The sequence below is a fragment of the Besnoitia besnoiti genome, chromosome I (assembly GCF_002563875.1).
Source record: "Besnoitia besnoiti strain Bb-Ger1 chromosome I, whole genome shotgun sequence".
NCBI lineage: Eukaryota > Apicomplexa > Conoidasida > Eucoccidiorida > Sarcocystidae > Besnoitia > Besnoitia besnoiti.
Window position 1 is genome coordinate 7,791,274 of NC_042356.1, and position 14,249 is coordinate 7,805,522.

The 14,249-nt window shown below is 57.4% G+C and overlaps 1 protein-coding gene across 1 annotated transcript; it reads right to left on the minus strand.

Annotated features, from left to right (window-relative positions):
- Nucleotides 1-1,484: 1,484 nt before the first annotated feature.
- On the minus strand, nt 1,485-9,786 carry BESB_010910 (uncharacterized protein; the record flags this gene model as incomplete). Its single annotated transcript, XM_029359845.1, has 5 exons — nt 1,485-1,514; nt 1,896-1,970; nt 2,565-2,663; nt 3,366-3,645; nt 4,217-9,786. 5 exons carry the CDS (start codon nt 9,784-9,786, stop codon nt 1,485-1,487), a joined length of 6,054 nt encoding a protein of 2,017 aa, XP_029222758.1.
- Nucleotides 9,787-14,249: the final 4,463 nt, after the last annotated feature.

Sequence of the window (14,249 nt, forward strand, 5' to 3'; positions counted from 1 at the left end):
TTGGAGCGTCCTTTTATTTGGGTGCAGGCACGCACGTACACATTTCATTGTTATATAGACGCGCGTATTCATATATAGGACTGTATCCAGGTGCTGGTGCTCACCATCCACGGAAACTGTGTCACACGTGCAAGTACCGCATTTACAGGTACTTGGGTAGGGTATATATACATATATAGAGAGATTTGAATGTGGCGATGCAACGCGTGGCTCCCTCGACATCGGGTAACGAAGAAAGGATCGCCAAACGAGGCGGGCAGTCTTCCGCGGCGTGTAGTGTCCTCGGCCTGTGCTGTGCCTGAGTCGCTTAGCTGCCTTTTTAACGCTTGCAGCTATCAAAGCCATCCGCGTATGCGGCTGTGGCCTGAACTGGCGGCTCTTGTCTTTTCCAAAGTGAGTCAAGCCAATGAAAAACGAAATACGGAGCGCTTGAACAAATCAGAAAACAGAGTCTGAAGACTCGCCCTCGTTGCTATCACATGCACGTAGGACCCAAAAATCTGGCGCCGCAGGTTCCTGCATGCGCGGCTACAATTAGCAAAGGAACAATCAGCGCATACTTTTTGTTGAACAAGCACGTTCAGCAGGATGCCGTCTGCAGCGGAGTGTCTGCGCCATGAAGTCTGAATGAAAAAAGACGTCACTTCCGGACGGCTAGTTGCGCAGTTTCAGGATAAGGCTCTACACCGGCACACCGAGAAAGGAAGGGAGAAACCAGTTCGCGAGCTCGGCTCCGCGGTGATAGCGGTTTTTCAGAAATTTACAATGGCGTGAAGTCCCTTCCACGACGCAAACACACCCCGGTCTCTCCCTCCGTATATATGTAGATAAATACACAAATGTGTATAAGCGGACTTCCAAGCACTCATGCAGACGCCATCGAGGTGTCTGCAGAAAAGTGTGAAGATGTCGCCTGGCGTGCGAAGCAGGATTGTGTGCGATATTGAGACGTACGCAAGTAAAAATCGCAGGAGATCCTCGCACATGCGTACGCGTTTCATGCATAAATGCGGGGCTGCATACAGAACCGTCGCCCACGCTCACGTTACACTAATCTCTCGTGTTTGTTTTCGAATTGTGCAATTTTAGTGGTAAGAAAATCTGCCTTGCCACCGCGGCCACCTGAGGTGTCCATTATGCTCAGCGGAGTCAAACCTGGTTGTTTCTCTGTGAAAGTCTATTCGCACTAGTCGAAAGAGAGATTCTACGACTGGGATTCGCATCTTTGGAGTATCGTCTTTAATTTGCTGCGTGCGCCTCTGGCGCCCCCGCGTCTAGGGACAGAGCGCCGCGAACGCCGCGTCGTTGGCAGACGACTTGCAGAGCTCTCATACTCTTTACCACGAAGCAACAAGCAGGGGACAACCTGCCCAAATTTTCTTGAAAACGCCGTGACCCTTGCACCAATTTCTGATTCGAAACGTCTCGATTTCGATACGGTAAGCTCGGACTAAATCTTAACGTCGCATGCAGTCCTGAGTTGGCTACTTGCGGGCGCCGCGGCTACTTGCATGCTGCGCAGGCGTAAGAGGGAGACAGGCATTTGGAGCAGATGAACTCGAAGCAACGAAATTTGTATCACAGACGAAAAAGAATGATGGAAATGCAAAGCGGCACGTAGCAGGCGAAGCTATATATATATATATATATATGTATACATACATAAGTATATATATACATATATGAATATTTGTATATTTGTGCATGTGTAAAACTGCAGAAATATCTGGTGGGAGACCTAGAAAGGCGAGAGAGCACGCAAATGTCTGGCTTGTTTCGCAAAGGGGCAGATCTCGCCCGCAAGTGAGTTCAGGTCCTTCCTCACTTCAGGTTGCAGCATACCTCGCTGGCGGGGTTTCTGCTTTCTTTTTTCAAATCAGATCGAGATTGCTTACCTCTAAAACGTGGCCTATAGCTTCTTCGCCTTGCTGCCCAAGCATTGTCGTCAACGCGAGCGCAGTACCCAAGCCCTGTCGAGTAAAGACGCACATTCGCGAGTCCCTCCGTTGTGGAAGACCCTTTTCAAAGCCAGGGCGGGGCGTAGGTGCCCCCGAAGATATGTTAAATAAGCATTCGTGTATATATATGTGTATATATCAGTATAGGGCTGTGATGGAAAGGAACAAAAGCCAATTGAGCATATGTGCGAAGAGTCAAACAGATAAGCCCATGTGTGCGTATATATACGCGCGGAAATAGGAGGAGGCGCCGCCGAAGGCAAATGTGCAGACGTCAGCGGCGTCCTTGATTCGTAAGCTTCACCTAGACATCACTTCTCTTGCTAAAACATATACATAAGCATAAATTTGGAAATGGTCAACCCCGTATGCGCCAAAAACACCCGGCATATATATGTGTATATGCATATGCGTTGGTGCGTTTGTCATTTGTAGTCGTCGGCGACGCCGCTCTGCGGCGAGGGAATTGCGCATGCCTCTGACGGAAGTAGCTGTGGGAACGGGCTCTAGGTTCCAGTCGAATGCTGGAAAGACGCCGCTGCTAAGTCTGCAAGCTTGTTCTTCCTACTCCGCATTGAGTCTTCCACTTGTTCGTTCTCTTCTCACCTTCGCGATCTGCTCGCCGCGCGCTGCTTGCTCCTCCATCGCGTGCACAGCCTGGAGCGAGAATTCCCAGGTTGCAAATCCCTCGATTTGGCGCAGGCCCTGGAGAAGAGGATCGAGACGACAACGCATAGAAAGCTTTAGCCCAACAGACTTTTTCGGCGAGACGGAGATAAAACTTGGCATTATTCACTCGGTGTTCTGAATCACAGACGATGCAAGGACTCGTGGGCGGAAATTCATCCGCCTATCTTCGGCACCGTAAAAAAAAGTACACGACAGAGAATTCGCAGCGTGCCTCCCAGGCGCGCGGAGCAAGTTCCGTATAGGCTGGCATTTCTATGGATGCATATTTGTCTGCATATGTGTATTATGTAGAGACATGCTTATTTCCAGTAGTATCTATCTATCTATCTATCTATCTATCTATCTATCTATCTATCTATCTATCTATCTATCTATCTATCTATCTATCTATCTATGTATATATATATATATATATATGTTCTGCACTCGGCGTGGTCTGGAAGGTGAGCGAGAGCTCTCTGCAGTCTCTGTCGAGGGAGGCAGGTAATCCAGACTGCCGCTCAATGCGGCGTTCCATTGCACCCTGTAGAAGCTTGTAACGCGGCTACGAAAGAGAAAGGTTGCGACGAACCCCTCGCGACACCCGCACAGCTCCGCGACTGGTACCAAGCGCACGCGCAGCGTTTTGAGTGGCTACAAAACACAGCCGGGCGAGACAGAGAGGACGCGAGGAAGTTCGCGCGCCTCTTCTGCCATGGCATTCCGAGTCCCGCTTACCTCCTCGTTGGCCGCCTTGGGTTCTTTGCACTCGCAGATCGCGTTGTTCATGTTCTTTCCCGGTATGACGAGCGTATGGTGGAAGATCCAAAAGTCCCTGGTTTCCGTGAGGACGAGGCCGCAGTTGTCGTCTTCGTCTTCGAAAGAAGCACCCGCCGCGTACTTGTCTCGAATCGCATCGCCTTTGAGCGAGTAGCTCGTGGTCGCGCAGAGCGAGTTCAGCATCGAGACAAAGTGCGCCCGACATTTCTTCTGCTTCTCGTGATTGTTCAAAAAAGGCCTGAGGGACCAAACCCGAGAGCGCATCGGCAGAGAGAACAAACTCCCAAACCCGCTTAAGCGAAACAGCCCGCCCCCACCTGAGAATGGAGCCGCGGAAAGTGTGTGCGGCACCTGGGCGCCAGGCAGAGCCCACGCAGAGGCAAAAATGGGCAGTTTCCCAAAAAACGAAGAAAGGGACCATGCACACAGTAGGCGCACGCCAACACCGGGCCTGCAGCGCGACCCAGCCTCTCTGGGATCTTCAGGCAGCGCCTCGCAGGGCAGGTGAGAGACTGCAAAAGAAGCCAGTGACGCTCAGCATGCACTGAAGAGCAACAGCAACTGGACTCTCGGAGCCAAAAGCTTGTGGCAATGGCAACACCACTGCAAATTCAGGCGTTCAGCGTATCTGGAGATCTATGCAGAACCTGTGTAAACAGAATCACCACTCCATCGCCTGACCGGCCGACGAACCCCTACTCCCGGCGAAGCGTGGCGCACAGGCCTGCCTAGACGAGATACCGGCGCTCTCTCAATCTCGCGCGAGGCTCTCTGCGGTTCATGCTTCTCGCTCTGCAGGAGTTCCTTACGGCCGCTCTTTCCATTTTTCCGCTGCGTTCTCGGGAACGCAGCAGGTCATGCCTTCGGAGGCGCAGTTCACGGTCGGCTTCTCCATGCCAGGCGGCGGCGGCAGCTCCTGCTTCTGCGGGCCCAGCCCCGGAAGCTGCAGGTGCTTCATGCCGCGGTTCCGGAAGAAGCCAGAGGCGTACAGCTGCTGCCCTGCGTCGAGGAGCTGCTGCAGCGGAAATGCCTGCATCAGCGCGTTTCCCGCCTGCATCAGCCCCTGCGTCGTCTGCAGCAGCGAGCCGGCCGTCGACGCTGCAGGCGTGGCGATCGTCGGCAGGGGCGCCAGCGCCGAGAGCGCGCTCAGCGGCTGAGGGGCTGCGAAGCCAGAGTACGCGGGCGCGGCAGCGGGCGAGGCCGCCGGCGGCAGGAAGCTCCCGGCGGGCGTCGCGAACGAGGGCGCGTAGGCGGCCGGGACTGCGGCGCCCACCAGCACGGGGCTCGGGGGGAGCGGAGCCGCAGGCGGTGGAGACAGCCCCCCCGAGGCCCCGGGGACACTCGGAGGCGGCAGATAGACCCAGGGCGCGGGGGCAGGGGCTGCGACTCCGGGCGGCGCATTCGCAGGGGGGGAGGAGAAGGAGGGCGCGACCTGCTGACGCTGCAACTGCCCCCCGGCCGCAGGCGCAAGCGAAGCCGAAGAGGGCGAGGGCATTTGCGGATATGATCGCGAGGGCGCCGCTGAGTGGGAAGGCACCTCGGGGGGCGCTGAGAAAGCCGGCACGTTCGGCGGGCGCTCAGCTGGCGAAGGCGCCAGGAACGACGAGAAATGCGGCGGAACCGACGACGTGGGAGGAGAATCCGCAGTCGACAAAGAATCTGAAACAAAAGTTGGAGGCGCCTGGATTGCGGTTGCGGTCGCCAGGGCGCTGGGCGGCGCGGGCTGGCGCATGGGGGAAGGCGCTGCGGTTCTCGTGCCCTCGGAGGCTTGCGGCGGCGCAGTCTCTGGAACAGAGACGTCTTTCACGCCGGCGTCTGCCTCGTGCTTCGCCAATGAAGGAGAGAAAAAGTGCGTCTGAGAGCTCGGAGAAGGCGTGAGCACTTCCACATTCACTTCTTGTCCCTCGCTTGCTTTCCCGGAAGAGCGAGAACCGGGCATCGCGGCAACAGACATCTCAGCCAGGCCCTTCGCGTCGCCGGTGGACTCCCCTGCGTCAATTCTGGGACTTGCTTGAGGGAGAGTTCGCCCCTCAGCGAGCTCCGCCTCGCTTGTCTTACCTCGCTCCTCATGAGGCCTTCCCTCAGATACGGCTGAGGCGGCGAGAAAAGAGGCAGAAGAAAAAAACGGAGGCAAGCCCGACGCCGGGGAACTGGAAGCTGTGCTCGGCGAAGCCGCTGTGGGGATGCGTGCCTCTGCTGCCGGCAACGGCTGTGGATTGTCGCGGGCTGCGGTCGTCCCCGTCGTCTGTCTTTCTCCATCTTCTCTCTCGGCCGGATGGAGTTTGCCTGTTACCTCTTCGATTGCCAAGTCCCCGCGCCGTCCCTGTGGATGCTGATTGGTTGCTGGCTCGCCAGCGCGGCTCTCAAAGCTTCCTATCTCTCCCGCGGGTCTTCGGTCTCGCCCCGTCTCTGCTCTTTGGTCGCGGCTTCCGGCGAGCCGCCCTCTCGCGTCGTCCTGCGCTAGCAGGCCCTCGCCTTCTTCCCCCTCCCGCTGCCGCTGCGCCTGGAACCCCGAGACGACAAAGGCATCGTCGGCTCTCCTCGCGGTCTCCCGCCCAGGCAGTGCGCGTTCCACGACGGAGCAAGAAGTTGGAGCCGACACGTAGCCCGCGGCGGGAAGGAGTCCCTCCACCGTGGCGTAGCGGTAGCAAAGCTCGACTTCCGGGAGGTAGGAAAAGAATCCGCACGAAGGCGCAGACTGCGCGGGCGGAAAGGACGCCGGGGAGCCCGCCGCCGCACCTGCCTCCCGCGCCAGCGCGGGGGAGCGCGACGCGGCCGCCGCAGCTCGGCAGGCTGCGAGGCACGTCGAAAGCGAACTGCGGCGGTCTACGACGTTCGCGAGTCCGCGGTAGCGGAAATTTTCCAGGAGACAGTTCTCCGGCACGCCCATCAGCGAGAGGAGCTGGTCGAGAGCGGAGGGGGAGACCGAGACGCCCAGCGCGGAGGGCAGAGCGACCACAGGGGGCAGCACGACAGCCGACGGCGCCGGGAGGCGCTTCGGGGGGGAGTGTGCAGAGGGCGAAGAGAAGGGGAACGCCGAGAAGCCGGAGAGAGACAGCGGAGGCGAGATAGAGAGACGGCGCGGGGAGGAAGAAGGCGCAAGTCTGCTTGCCAAGAAAGGTTCTTCGCGGTCGTTGCCTGCAGAGTCAGCCTCGCGTGCCTCGCTGCTGGGCGCAGCACGACGCGGAGAACTTGCCTTGCCGCCTGTGTCGTCTGAAGATGCCTGCTGCGCGCGCTCTTCCGAGCGACCCGCTCGCACGCTTGGATCCACCTGCATTGAGCTCGCGTTGTCACCCCCAGAGGCCGACGTAGGTTTTTCTTCTGTGGGCGCCGCCGCGGGTGACTTTTTCTCAGATTCCCCTTTAGCCGCGCCTACCAGTTCTCCTTCCCCCTCCTCCGTCGCATTTCCTGCAGCGTCTGTTTCTGGTTTCGTCTCCCCGCTATCGTTTTCGACTGCTTCGTCTTGCGCTGCGTCAGCGGGACCTTCCTCGTTGGCGGTTCTGTCGAGGCGCCTGCCTGGCGAGACGGAGAGGGCAGCGTGTGGCTGGATCGGCGCCCCGGGTGACAGACGCCTGGATTCGCCTTCCAGCACAGTGGGGCTCCTGACGACCAGGCTTCGCTGGAGAGGGAAACCCGTCCCCAGGGCACCTCGAGCGTGGTGAGGGACAGAGGCCTCTGCTTGGTAACTGTGTGGGAGCGGGAGGCCGGGGCGAGCCTTGCTTGCAGCGCCGCCGCCGCGGCGGGAGTCGTGGGCGGCCTGCTGCGCGTTGAGTTGAATGAGTCTCTCGGCAACGGCGCGAGGATCGAGGCCTTGCTTTGCCGCCTCCCTCTGAATCTCCGCCCAGAACTGCCGCTCGCGATCAGCTTTGTGCAGCGCCGCTCGGCGGTCGGCCTCGCGTCGCTCATCCTCTTCGAGTCGCTGCTTGTCGGCGTCGCGGTTTGCGGACGCCCGCTGGTACATCCCCAGGATCTTCTGCTGCAGGGGCTGGAAGAAGGGGAACTGCTTCAAGCCGAGGACGCCGCGGCTCTGGCTCTTCACAAAGTTGAGAGCTGCGTCGAACCCCAGATTCAGAAACTCCGTGAGGCTTTCAATGACGGCGATTTGCTCCTTCGTGAGCAGCGACCGGAGATCGATGATCTCCTGAGGCAAACCTGCGTCCGCACTGTCCGCACCTTGGCCTGAGAGCACCTCGGAGCTTCCCTTTCCGCCGCCAGTAGAAGCGGGGCCTTTCTTTGCTCTCGAAGCTGTCTCTTCGAATCTCTCTTTCCCGCTCTCGTCGTCTTTCCTCGAGAGATGTTTCCGAGGCGAGCTTGGCTCCACGCCTCTGGCACCGACCTCCTGACCCTCCAGAACGGCGGCCGAAAAGGCGTCCGCCTGCAGGGACCCAGGAGTGTACGGAGATTCCTTCGAAGGCGAAAAGACTCCCATGCCTTCGAGCAGAGGCTGCCCACTTTTGCTCACGCTCGGGTTCCCGTCTTTCTGCGCAGCCTCTAAAGTCGGTTTCAGGCGTGGAGTCCCCGCGGTCGCAGCTTGATTCAGCGTGTCTGTTGCCTCTTCCAAGCTGTTGACAAGCTGCGCGAGCGTGTCCTGCGGGTGACTCCGTCTATAGGCTGCAAAGTCGAGGAGGGCCTTGGTCGCCACCTCGCTTCCCTCGTAGACTCTTTCGTTGAGAGCCTGCAGGCCGTGGAGTAGCGCAGCGGTGTTGTACGTCGCTGGATTGATGATGCCGACAATCGCCGACTTCACTGCGTTCTCGACGACCGAGGTCGCGTGGTTGACGGCTGAGTCTACCGCGGCGTTGACTTCTTCCGCCACCACGTGGGGCGGGGGCGGAGCGGCCCCCAGCACCATTGCGAGAGGCAGAGGCGCAGCCGAAGCGGAGGAATAGGGGGGATAGACAGAAGGTGCGGCGGAAAGAGGATAAGGCGTCGCGTAGGGAGCAGACGCAGAAGAGAGAGGGTAGGGCGAATAGGGATACGGCGCCGGATAGACAGAGGGCGCGTAGGCGGCGGTCACGTACGCAGCGGACGGAGGCTGAGCCGCGCCAACTGGAGGGGGAGGCGCCCTTCCTGCAGGGAGATGATGCACGTCGTAGGCCGCGGGAGAGGGCATCCCATAGCGAGAGGGCGCCGACGCCAAGGCAGGAATCGAAGCCGCAGGCGCAGCTGATGGAACAAATCTGGAAGACGAATACGAGGGCCCCTGATATGTGTAGCTCAGCGGCGCACTCGCGGCCGAGGCAAGAGCGCTGTCTTGGGGGTAAGGCAGCGAGGAAGAGGCGCCTTGTTGAGGAACGCTGTGTGAGTAAGACTCGTCGCCTGATCTCGGGAGAGAACTGTCAGACAACCGCAAGACGGGCGGGCGCTCAGGCGCCGCGGCGACGAGACTCTCTGCGCCATGTGCGTGTGCATACGGGGCGTGCGCGAGAGAAGGCGAATAAGATCCCGCGCCGGAGGGGTGAGGCACCCCCGGAATTGAGGCCAGCGCGGACGGAACTGCGTGCGCGGGTAAGGGGATCTGTCTTTCCCAGGCAACCCGCTGAGGCTGCACTTCGCCACTGCTCCTCACTCTTCTTTCCAGGGGATCGTCTGGCGCAGGTCTGGGCCCCGAGTAGCCGCCGGCAGATCTCGGAGGTGGCGACAAAGGCTGGCCGTGCCCGCTGGCGCTCGGCCGCCTCTGGGGATTTGCGTCCGGGGGGCCTGGCTCTTTCCTGGGGGCCGTGGAACTCGCCTCTGACGCAGGAGCGGACGAGGGCAAAGCAGCCGCGTTTGCGCGTAGAATCTCCGCCAGAAATAGCGGATGCAGCTCAGGGGGAAGGCGCCTGGCGGTCTCGAGGAAAGCCGCGCGCTGCTGAGGAGGTAGCAGACCGACTGCCTCGAGAGGAACTGCCAAAAACGGCGGAGGAGAAGATGAGACGTACGCCGCCACAGGAGAAGAGGAGTCGGCAGACGCAGACGCTGGAGGCGCAGGGGCGTCAAGCGAGAGTGAAGGCGATGAAGCCAAAGCGGGCGAGAGCTCCACGGAGTCCGAGGGAGCAGACCTCTGCGCAGAAGACTGGGGAGGGGAGGAAGACGGGACTGGGGGCGTCTCATACATGACTGCTGACGAGGCAGGGAGCGCCGGCGCTTGAGGTTGAGCAGAGGCTGGCCTTGCACCGGCTGTAGGCGGCATCAGCGCCGCTTCGACCTTTTGAGTCCCCCCCTCCCAGCCCCGCTGTTTAACGTCTTCATGAGGTCGAGCGTCATCGTAATTGTCTTCAGCGAGCGACGCGCCCTCGAGCGGCTTCTCCGCGGACTGCAGATATCTTCGGCCTTTGGCAGGGTCGGCCGCGCCGGGCTTTGACTTGCCCCCGTCGCCTTGAGGCGCACGCCCTTTCATTTTTGAAGCCACAAAATGACCTGCGCCAGTCTCTTTTCCTGCTTTATGGAGGCATGCTCTCTCCTCGTTCTGGCCTGTGCCTTCTCTGTTTGCAGGCGAGTCGACCGCTGTCCGCGAGCGAGCGCCTGGTGCGCCAGCGGCTGAAGCAGCGTCCTCTGCAGTGAACGCGGAAGTCGGCGGATCCTGGTATTTCCCTCGAAACTCTTTCTGACCGCTTTGGGCGCTTGTCCGCGGGGCTTCCGGTGAAGATAACGTGGTCAAGGAGGGGACCCCCAAGGGATCTGCAACAGCGTGTGTCGATTTGTCTGCTTCAGTTTTATCTCTGATCCCATCGCTGCCCCCCGGACTGTCCTGCAAGGCCGAAAGCGGTGAAAGTTCACCCGGGGGCACGACTTCTGCAGCTTCGACACAGCAGAGGGGAAGACGCTGATGATACCTACGGTTGTGCGAGGAAAAGAAACAGAGCAGCGTTAGCAGAAGAAGCAGGCTCTTCCTGTTGTAAGTAAGCCTGAAAACTTGGAACCGACGGAGCCACCAGTTGTCACGCGGTGGCAGAACAGAAGACACGGAAGAGGACGTTCGGGTCCTTGAGGACAGTATGCGAGATGGAACAGATACCAGAGATGAACTTGAATCGCCAAAGAGGACACTCCACATCATGCTTGCTTCCGTGGAAAAGGAGCAAAGGTCGTCAGAGAAAAAGCTCGTCAGAGCAAGCGGGCAGTATCGATTTTCCACGAAAACCCCAATTTCCAGCAGCAGCAGCACCCGAAATAGCTGGTCGGACGAGAGACGAGAGCAGTTCAGCCGCTGAGATCCTGAAATCTATAGGCCCTCAGAACTGAAGCACGAAGTTACCGCAAAAGGTCGCGTGTAGAATGCTCGGACACAACAAAACAAGCATAGTCATGAACAGCAGATACAGACTGTCCTTGGAGTCTAAGGGGCACGCTGTGACGTGGCCAGTCAGTTTCTTATCTTGCAGGTTGGTGTAAAGAGCAAGGAGCCGTGTTGGACGGGAGCTATGTGAGAATTTCGCAAAAACTCAGGCACAGAAGACAAACGCTCTCCCACTTTGCTTCTGGTGGTCCGCGGGGGCTCTCTAAACGTTTAAGATATCTCGAACATCGTACAACCCGAGGTGTGTTCTCGTACATACTCTGTGAGCGATCCAGGTTCTAGAAAATCAACCAGGCTTCCCACCAGATGCATTTGCATGTTATGCGTGCTGAAATCAGTGACGTTATTATAGCATAGGAAAGAAGCGCTTCCAGCGGGCAGCGAACAGGGCATGATGCACGCCCAGCAAGTGCGGTAAGCAGTTCTTTCGCAAGGAAGACAAACAAAACACTTTTCCCAGCATGAGACAATTGAACACGCACTCAGATGAAAAGGGTAGAGACGTGTTGGCTGACAAGAACCTGAAGCGTCTGGTTGTGAAGAGAATCTCAAAAACTCCGACAGGATACCGGGCTACCTGACCAGATCGATATTATGTACGTTTTCGCTCTGTATTGAGGTACTCCACCGTACACATTGAAAGGAAAAAGACACGCGGCTTTCTTGATGACTCAAGAAATAAGGCGAGACACGACAAAAACGCCAGACCACTCGTCAACATTATCTGACCCGCGAACGCCATAGAGATCAAGGTTTCGCCACGCGGTGGTAGGGGTGGGAGAATTCCCCGGGGTATGTATCAACTACAGGGCGAAGGACCCCCGCGCCAACTGGCGATCAGAGGAGGAACCCCCTTAATGTTAATCGTAGAGGGCTTTCCGCTACACTAGATTATCTCAACGACTTCAGCAGATGTGTCCTGTCATTTGCTGGTTGGAGGGCAGCTGAAACAATCTATGTGGACTCTCTGATGGCGTTGTTCCCACCCACACGAGAAAACTGGGTTCGCCCGGGCGATCGCTATCCTAAGAGTTTTTCTGTGGAATACCCGCGCTCCTCTATACCCGGCGCTAACATACGGTGAAGCTAGGCTGCAGTGACTTACGACTCGCGGACGAGTGTCGGATGCGGTGAGGGAGGCATTCCTGTCGACAGGGTAACGAGGTGGAGTAGCGAATTTCGCCTCTCTCGTCATACCGCATGATAATACCACTGTCTAATGTATCAAGTCATATGCAGAGGTATGCTTCAACCCCCTGAGCGACCGTGCTTCGGGCGCTAGCCCATTTGGACCTTGCCCGTTTCCGAGATGAGGAACGGGAAAAGCAGTACGTTTATCTGTAACACGGCGCTCTGTTGTGGGGGATGCGGCGGACAATAGTGCTTTTAGACAATGCCGACACTTTCGCCGCACTCGGTGCCAGTGGAAACACGGGTGTTTTCCTCTTCAACGTGCGTGTGGTGGTGGTTGTGGGCCGTGACGAGGACATGGTCGCTGAAAATGCCCCAGGCAAGGTCATGTCGACGCCGTGCTCAAGGTTGATGAGAACTCCTGGCGAGTTAGCGAACCGTAGCCTATGCACTCTACATCAAGGGAAGCCTACGTTTAACTGAAATTCCATTGGTGCGCCCTCTTTGGAGTTCGTCTGTTCCTATATAATATTGTCACCCACTCGCGCTGTTTGAAGAGCATCTGCCTATGAACTGAGCGTAAACGGTGACAGCAAGACCGTCCCTCTAACAAAATAACGCAGCCCCCGCCCCTGAAAATGTCCTTCCACAGCCAGACGCAACCGAGTTGTGCACACATATGAAAGAACACGCGTCTAAGCACATACAAATACGTAATGGAGGAGTTCCCAAACGATGCATTCTACGAGACCGACCACGTCACTCTCGTCTCCCCCTCTGCGGATCAAAACCTCAGCGCGTGACACAGGTTTTGCTGCAACACTTCAGGAGGAGCCTCACCTGCACGATAAAACTGCCGGAAAGGTTATTTCCAAAGGGGACTGATGAGTGCTGCCCTTGCAAGAACAACAGTAAGATACTGAGATGCAACTCAGATCCTGGCTGACTCGCTGGCAACGAGGAATGCGGCTCAGCTCTACCATGCCGCCACAATCTCGAAAATTCCCGCAAGCTGGATGGTGTGTATGGCAGTTTTCAAATCTGAGAAGATGTCAGCGAAATGATTGAGCGAGCCGATGGAGGAGCCGCAAAAGGCTCACTCATAGCGAACTTCGCGATGCCTTGCCACACCCCTGGTTGCCTCATGACAACATGTGTGTCTTACTCGCTGAGGTTGCCGCCGAAGTTGCAGAGGCCAACGGTACAGATTCAATGCCCATTCTGAAGACTGCTTCATCTAATTTCTTAGCAATCTCTCTTCTTACCTCGCCGTTTCTCTAGATGCAGCAGGGACATGCGAGAAATTCCGGATGTCGTCACCATCTGCTGTCAATACCTTCACTCGCCGGACACAGCGACGCCGGCCGCGCCAGCAGGCAAGGTTGTGGTATGGCTTTTTTCGACATCGCGGTTTCAGTTAACAGGCGTCTTTTCTATAGAGATCCTTAGAGCTGTCCCGAACGCTTCGAGTCTTATCTCGTACATTTTCGCGTCTCGTAACGCCAAACTGCCTCGTGTTCTTGCCGACGAATCCTGCCGGCACGTATCGTCTGCCGCCGGGGCTCCGTACGTGAGAAAAGTTTCCGTTTCGAGTCAACGGACGCTCGACGAGCTGCGGCCTTTCTCGAGGCTCAGTTACTGATTCATCGCTCGTCTTGCAGATGGCAGGTTCTCTCCTTTGAAAAGGAAGGTCAAAGCTGTCCCGAGCCGCCAATTTCGTCACCTTCGTTCGACTCCGCTCGCTGTGTCATAGGCTGCGGCGTGAAGCCTGCCGCAGTTGCTTTGCAATTGCTCAGGGGGTGTTCCCTTGTTCGCAGTAACGCGTTCCAGCTCTCGTTGCACATTTCACAGTTAACTGAACCGGTGCAATGATCTGATTTGTCTGCACCAGGTAGTTCTCCGATGTGTGTCCCCCATGCCTACCGTGTCTCGCCACTTCTACAAGTCGCTGCTTGTTCAATCGTCTCTTCGCTCGTTGGGCTGATCCAGCGACTGCAGCAGACGCGGGGCTTCGACGCGGTGACACGTCTCCGCCCGGTGCTTTTTATTCGCTCTGTGAGGAATCTCGTTGTGGAAGGCGCCGACGCCGTTTGTGTCTTGCGTAGCGAAATCGCGTCTTGCAGCTTCCATCGTTCTTTCACTTGCCAACAGAGGGTTCGGATGTCATACTGCCGCGATGAAAGCCGTCTTAAGGAAAAGTACTCTCAAATTCAGTTCCCCTAGCCTGTGCTATCGAGACCACACTTGCCCTCATATCTCTGGGTTCTCCAAACCCCTTGTATGGCGCGCCGTTGAACAATTGGAGGCCTGAACGCCTGCTGCTTAGAGCTCCGTGAGGCCCGATGCGACTCCTCAACAGATTCATCGTGTATATGTCCAAAGTGTCTGGGATTTGTTGCCGTTATTACTCTGAATAGGGTTGGCTGCATGAC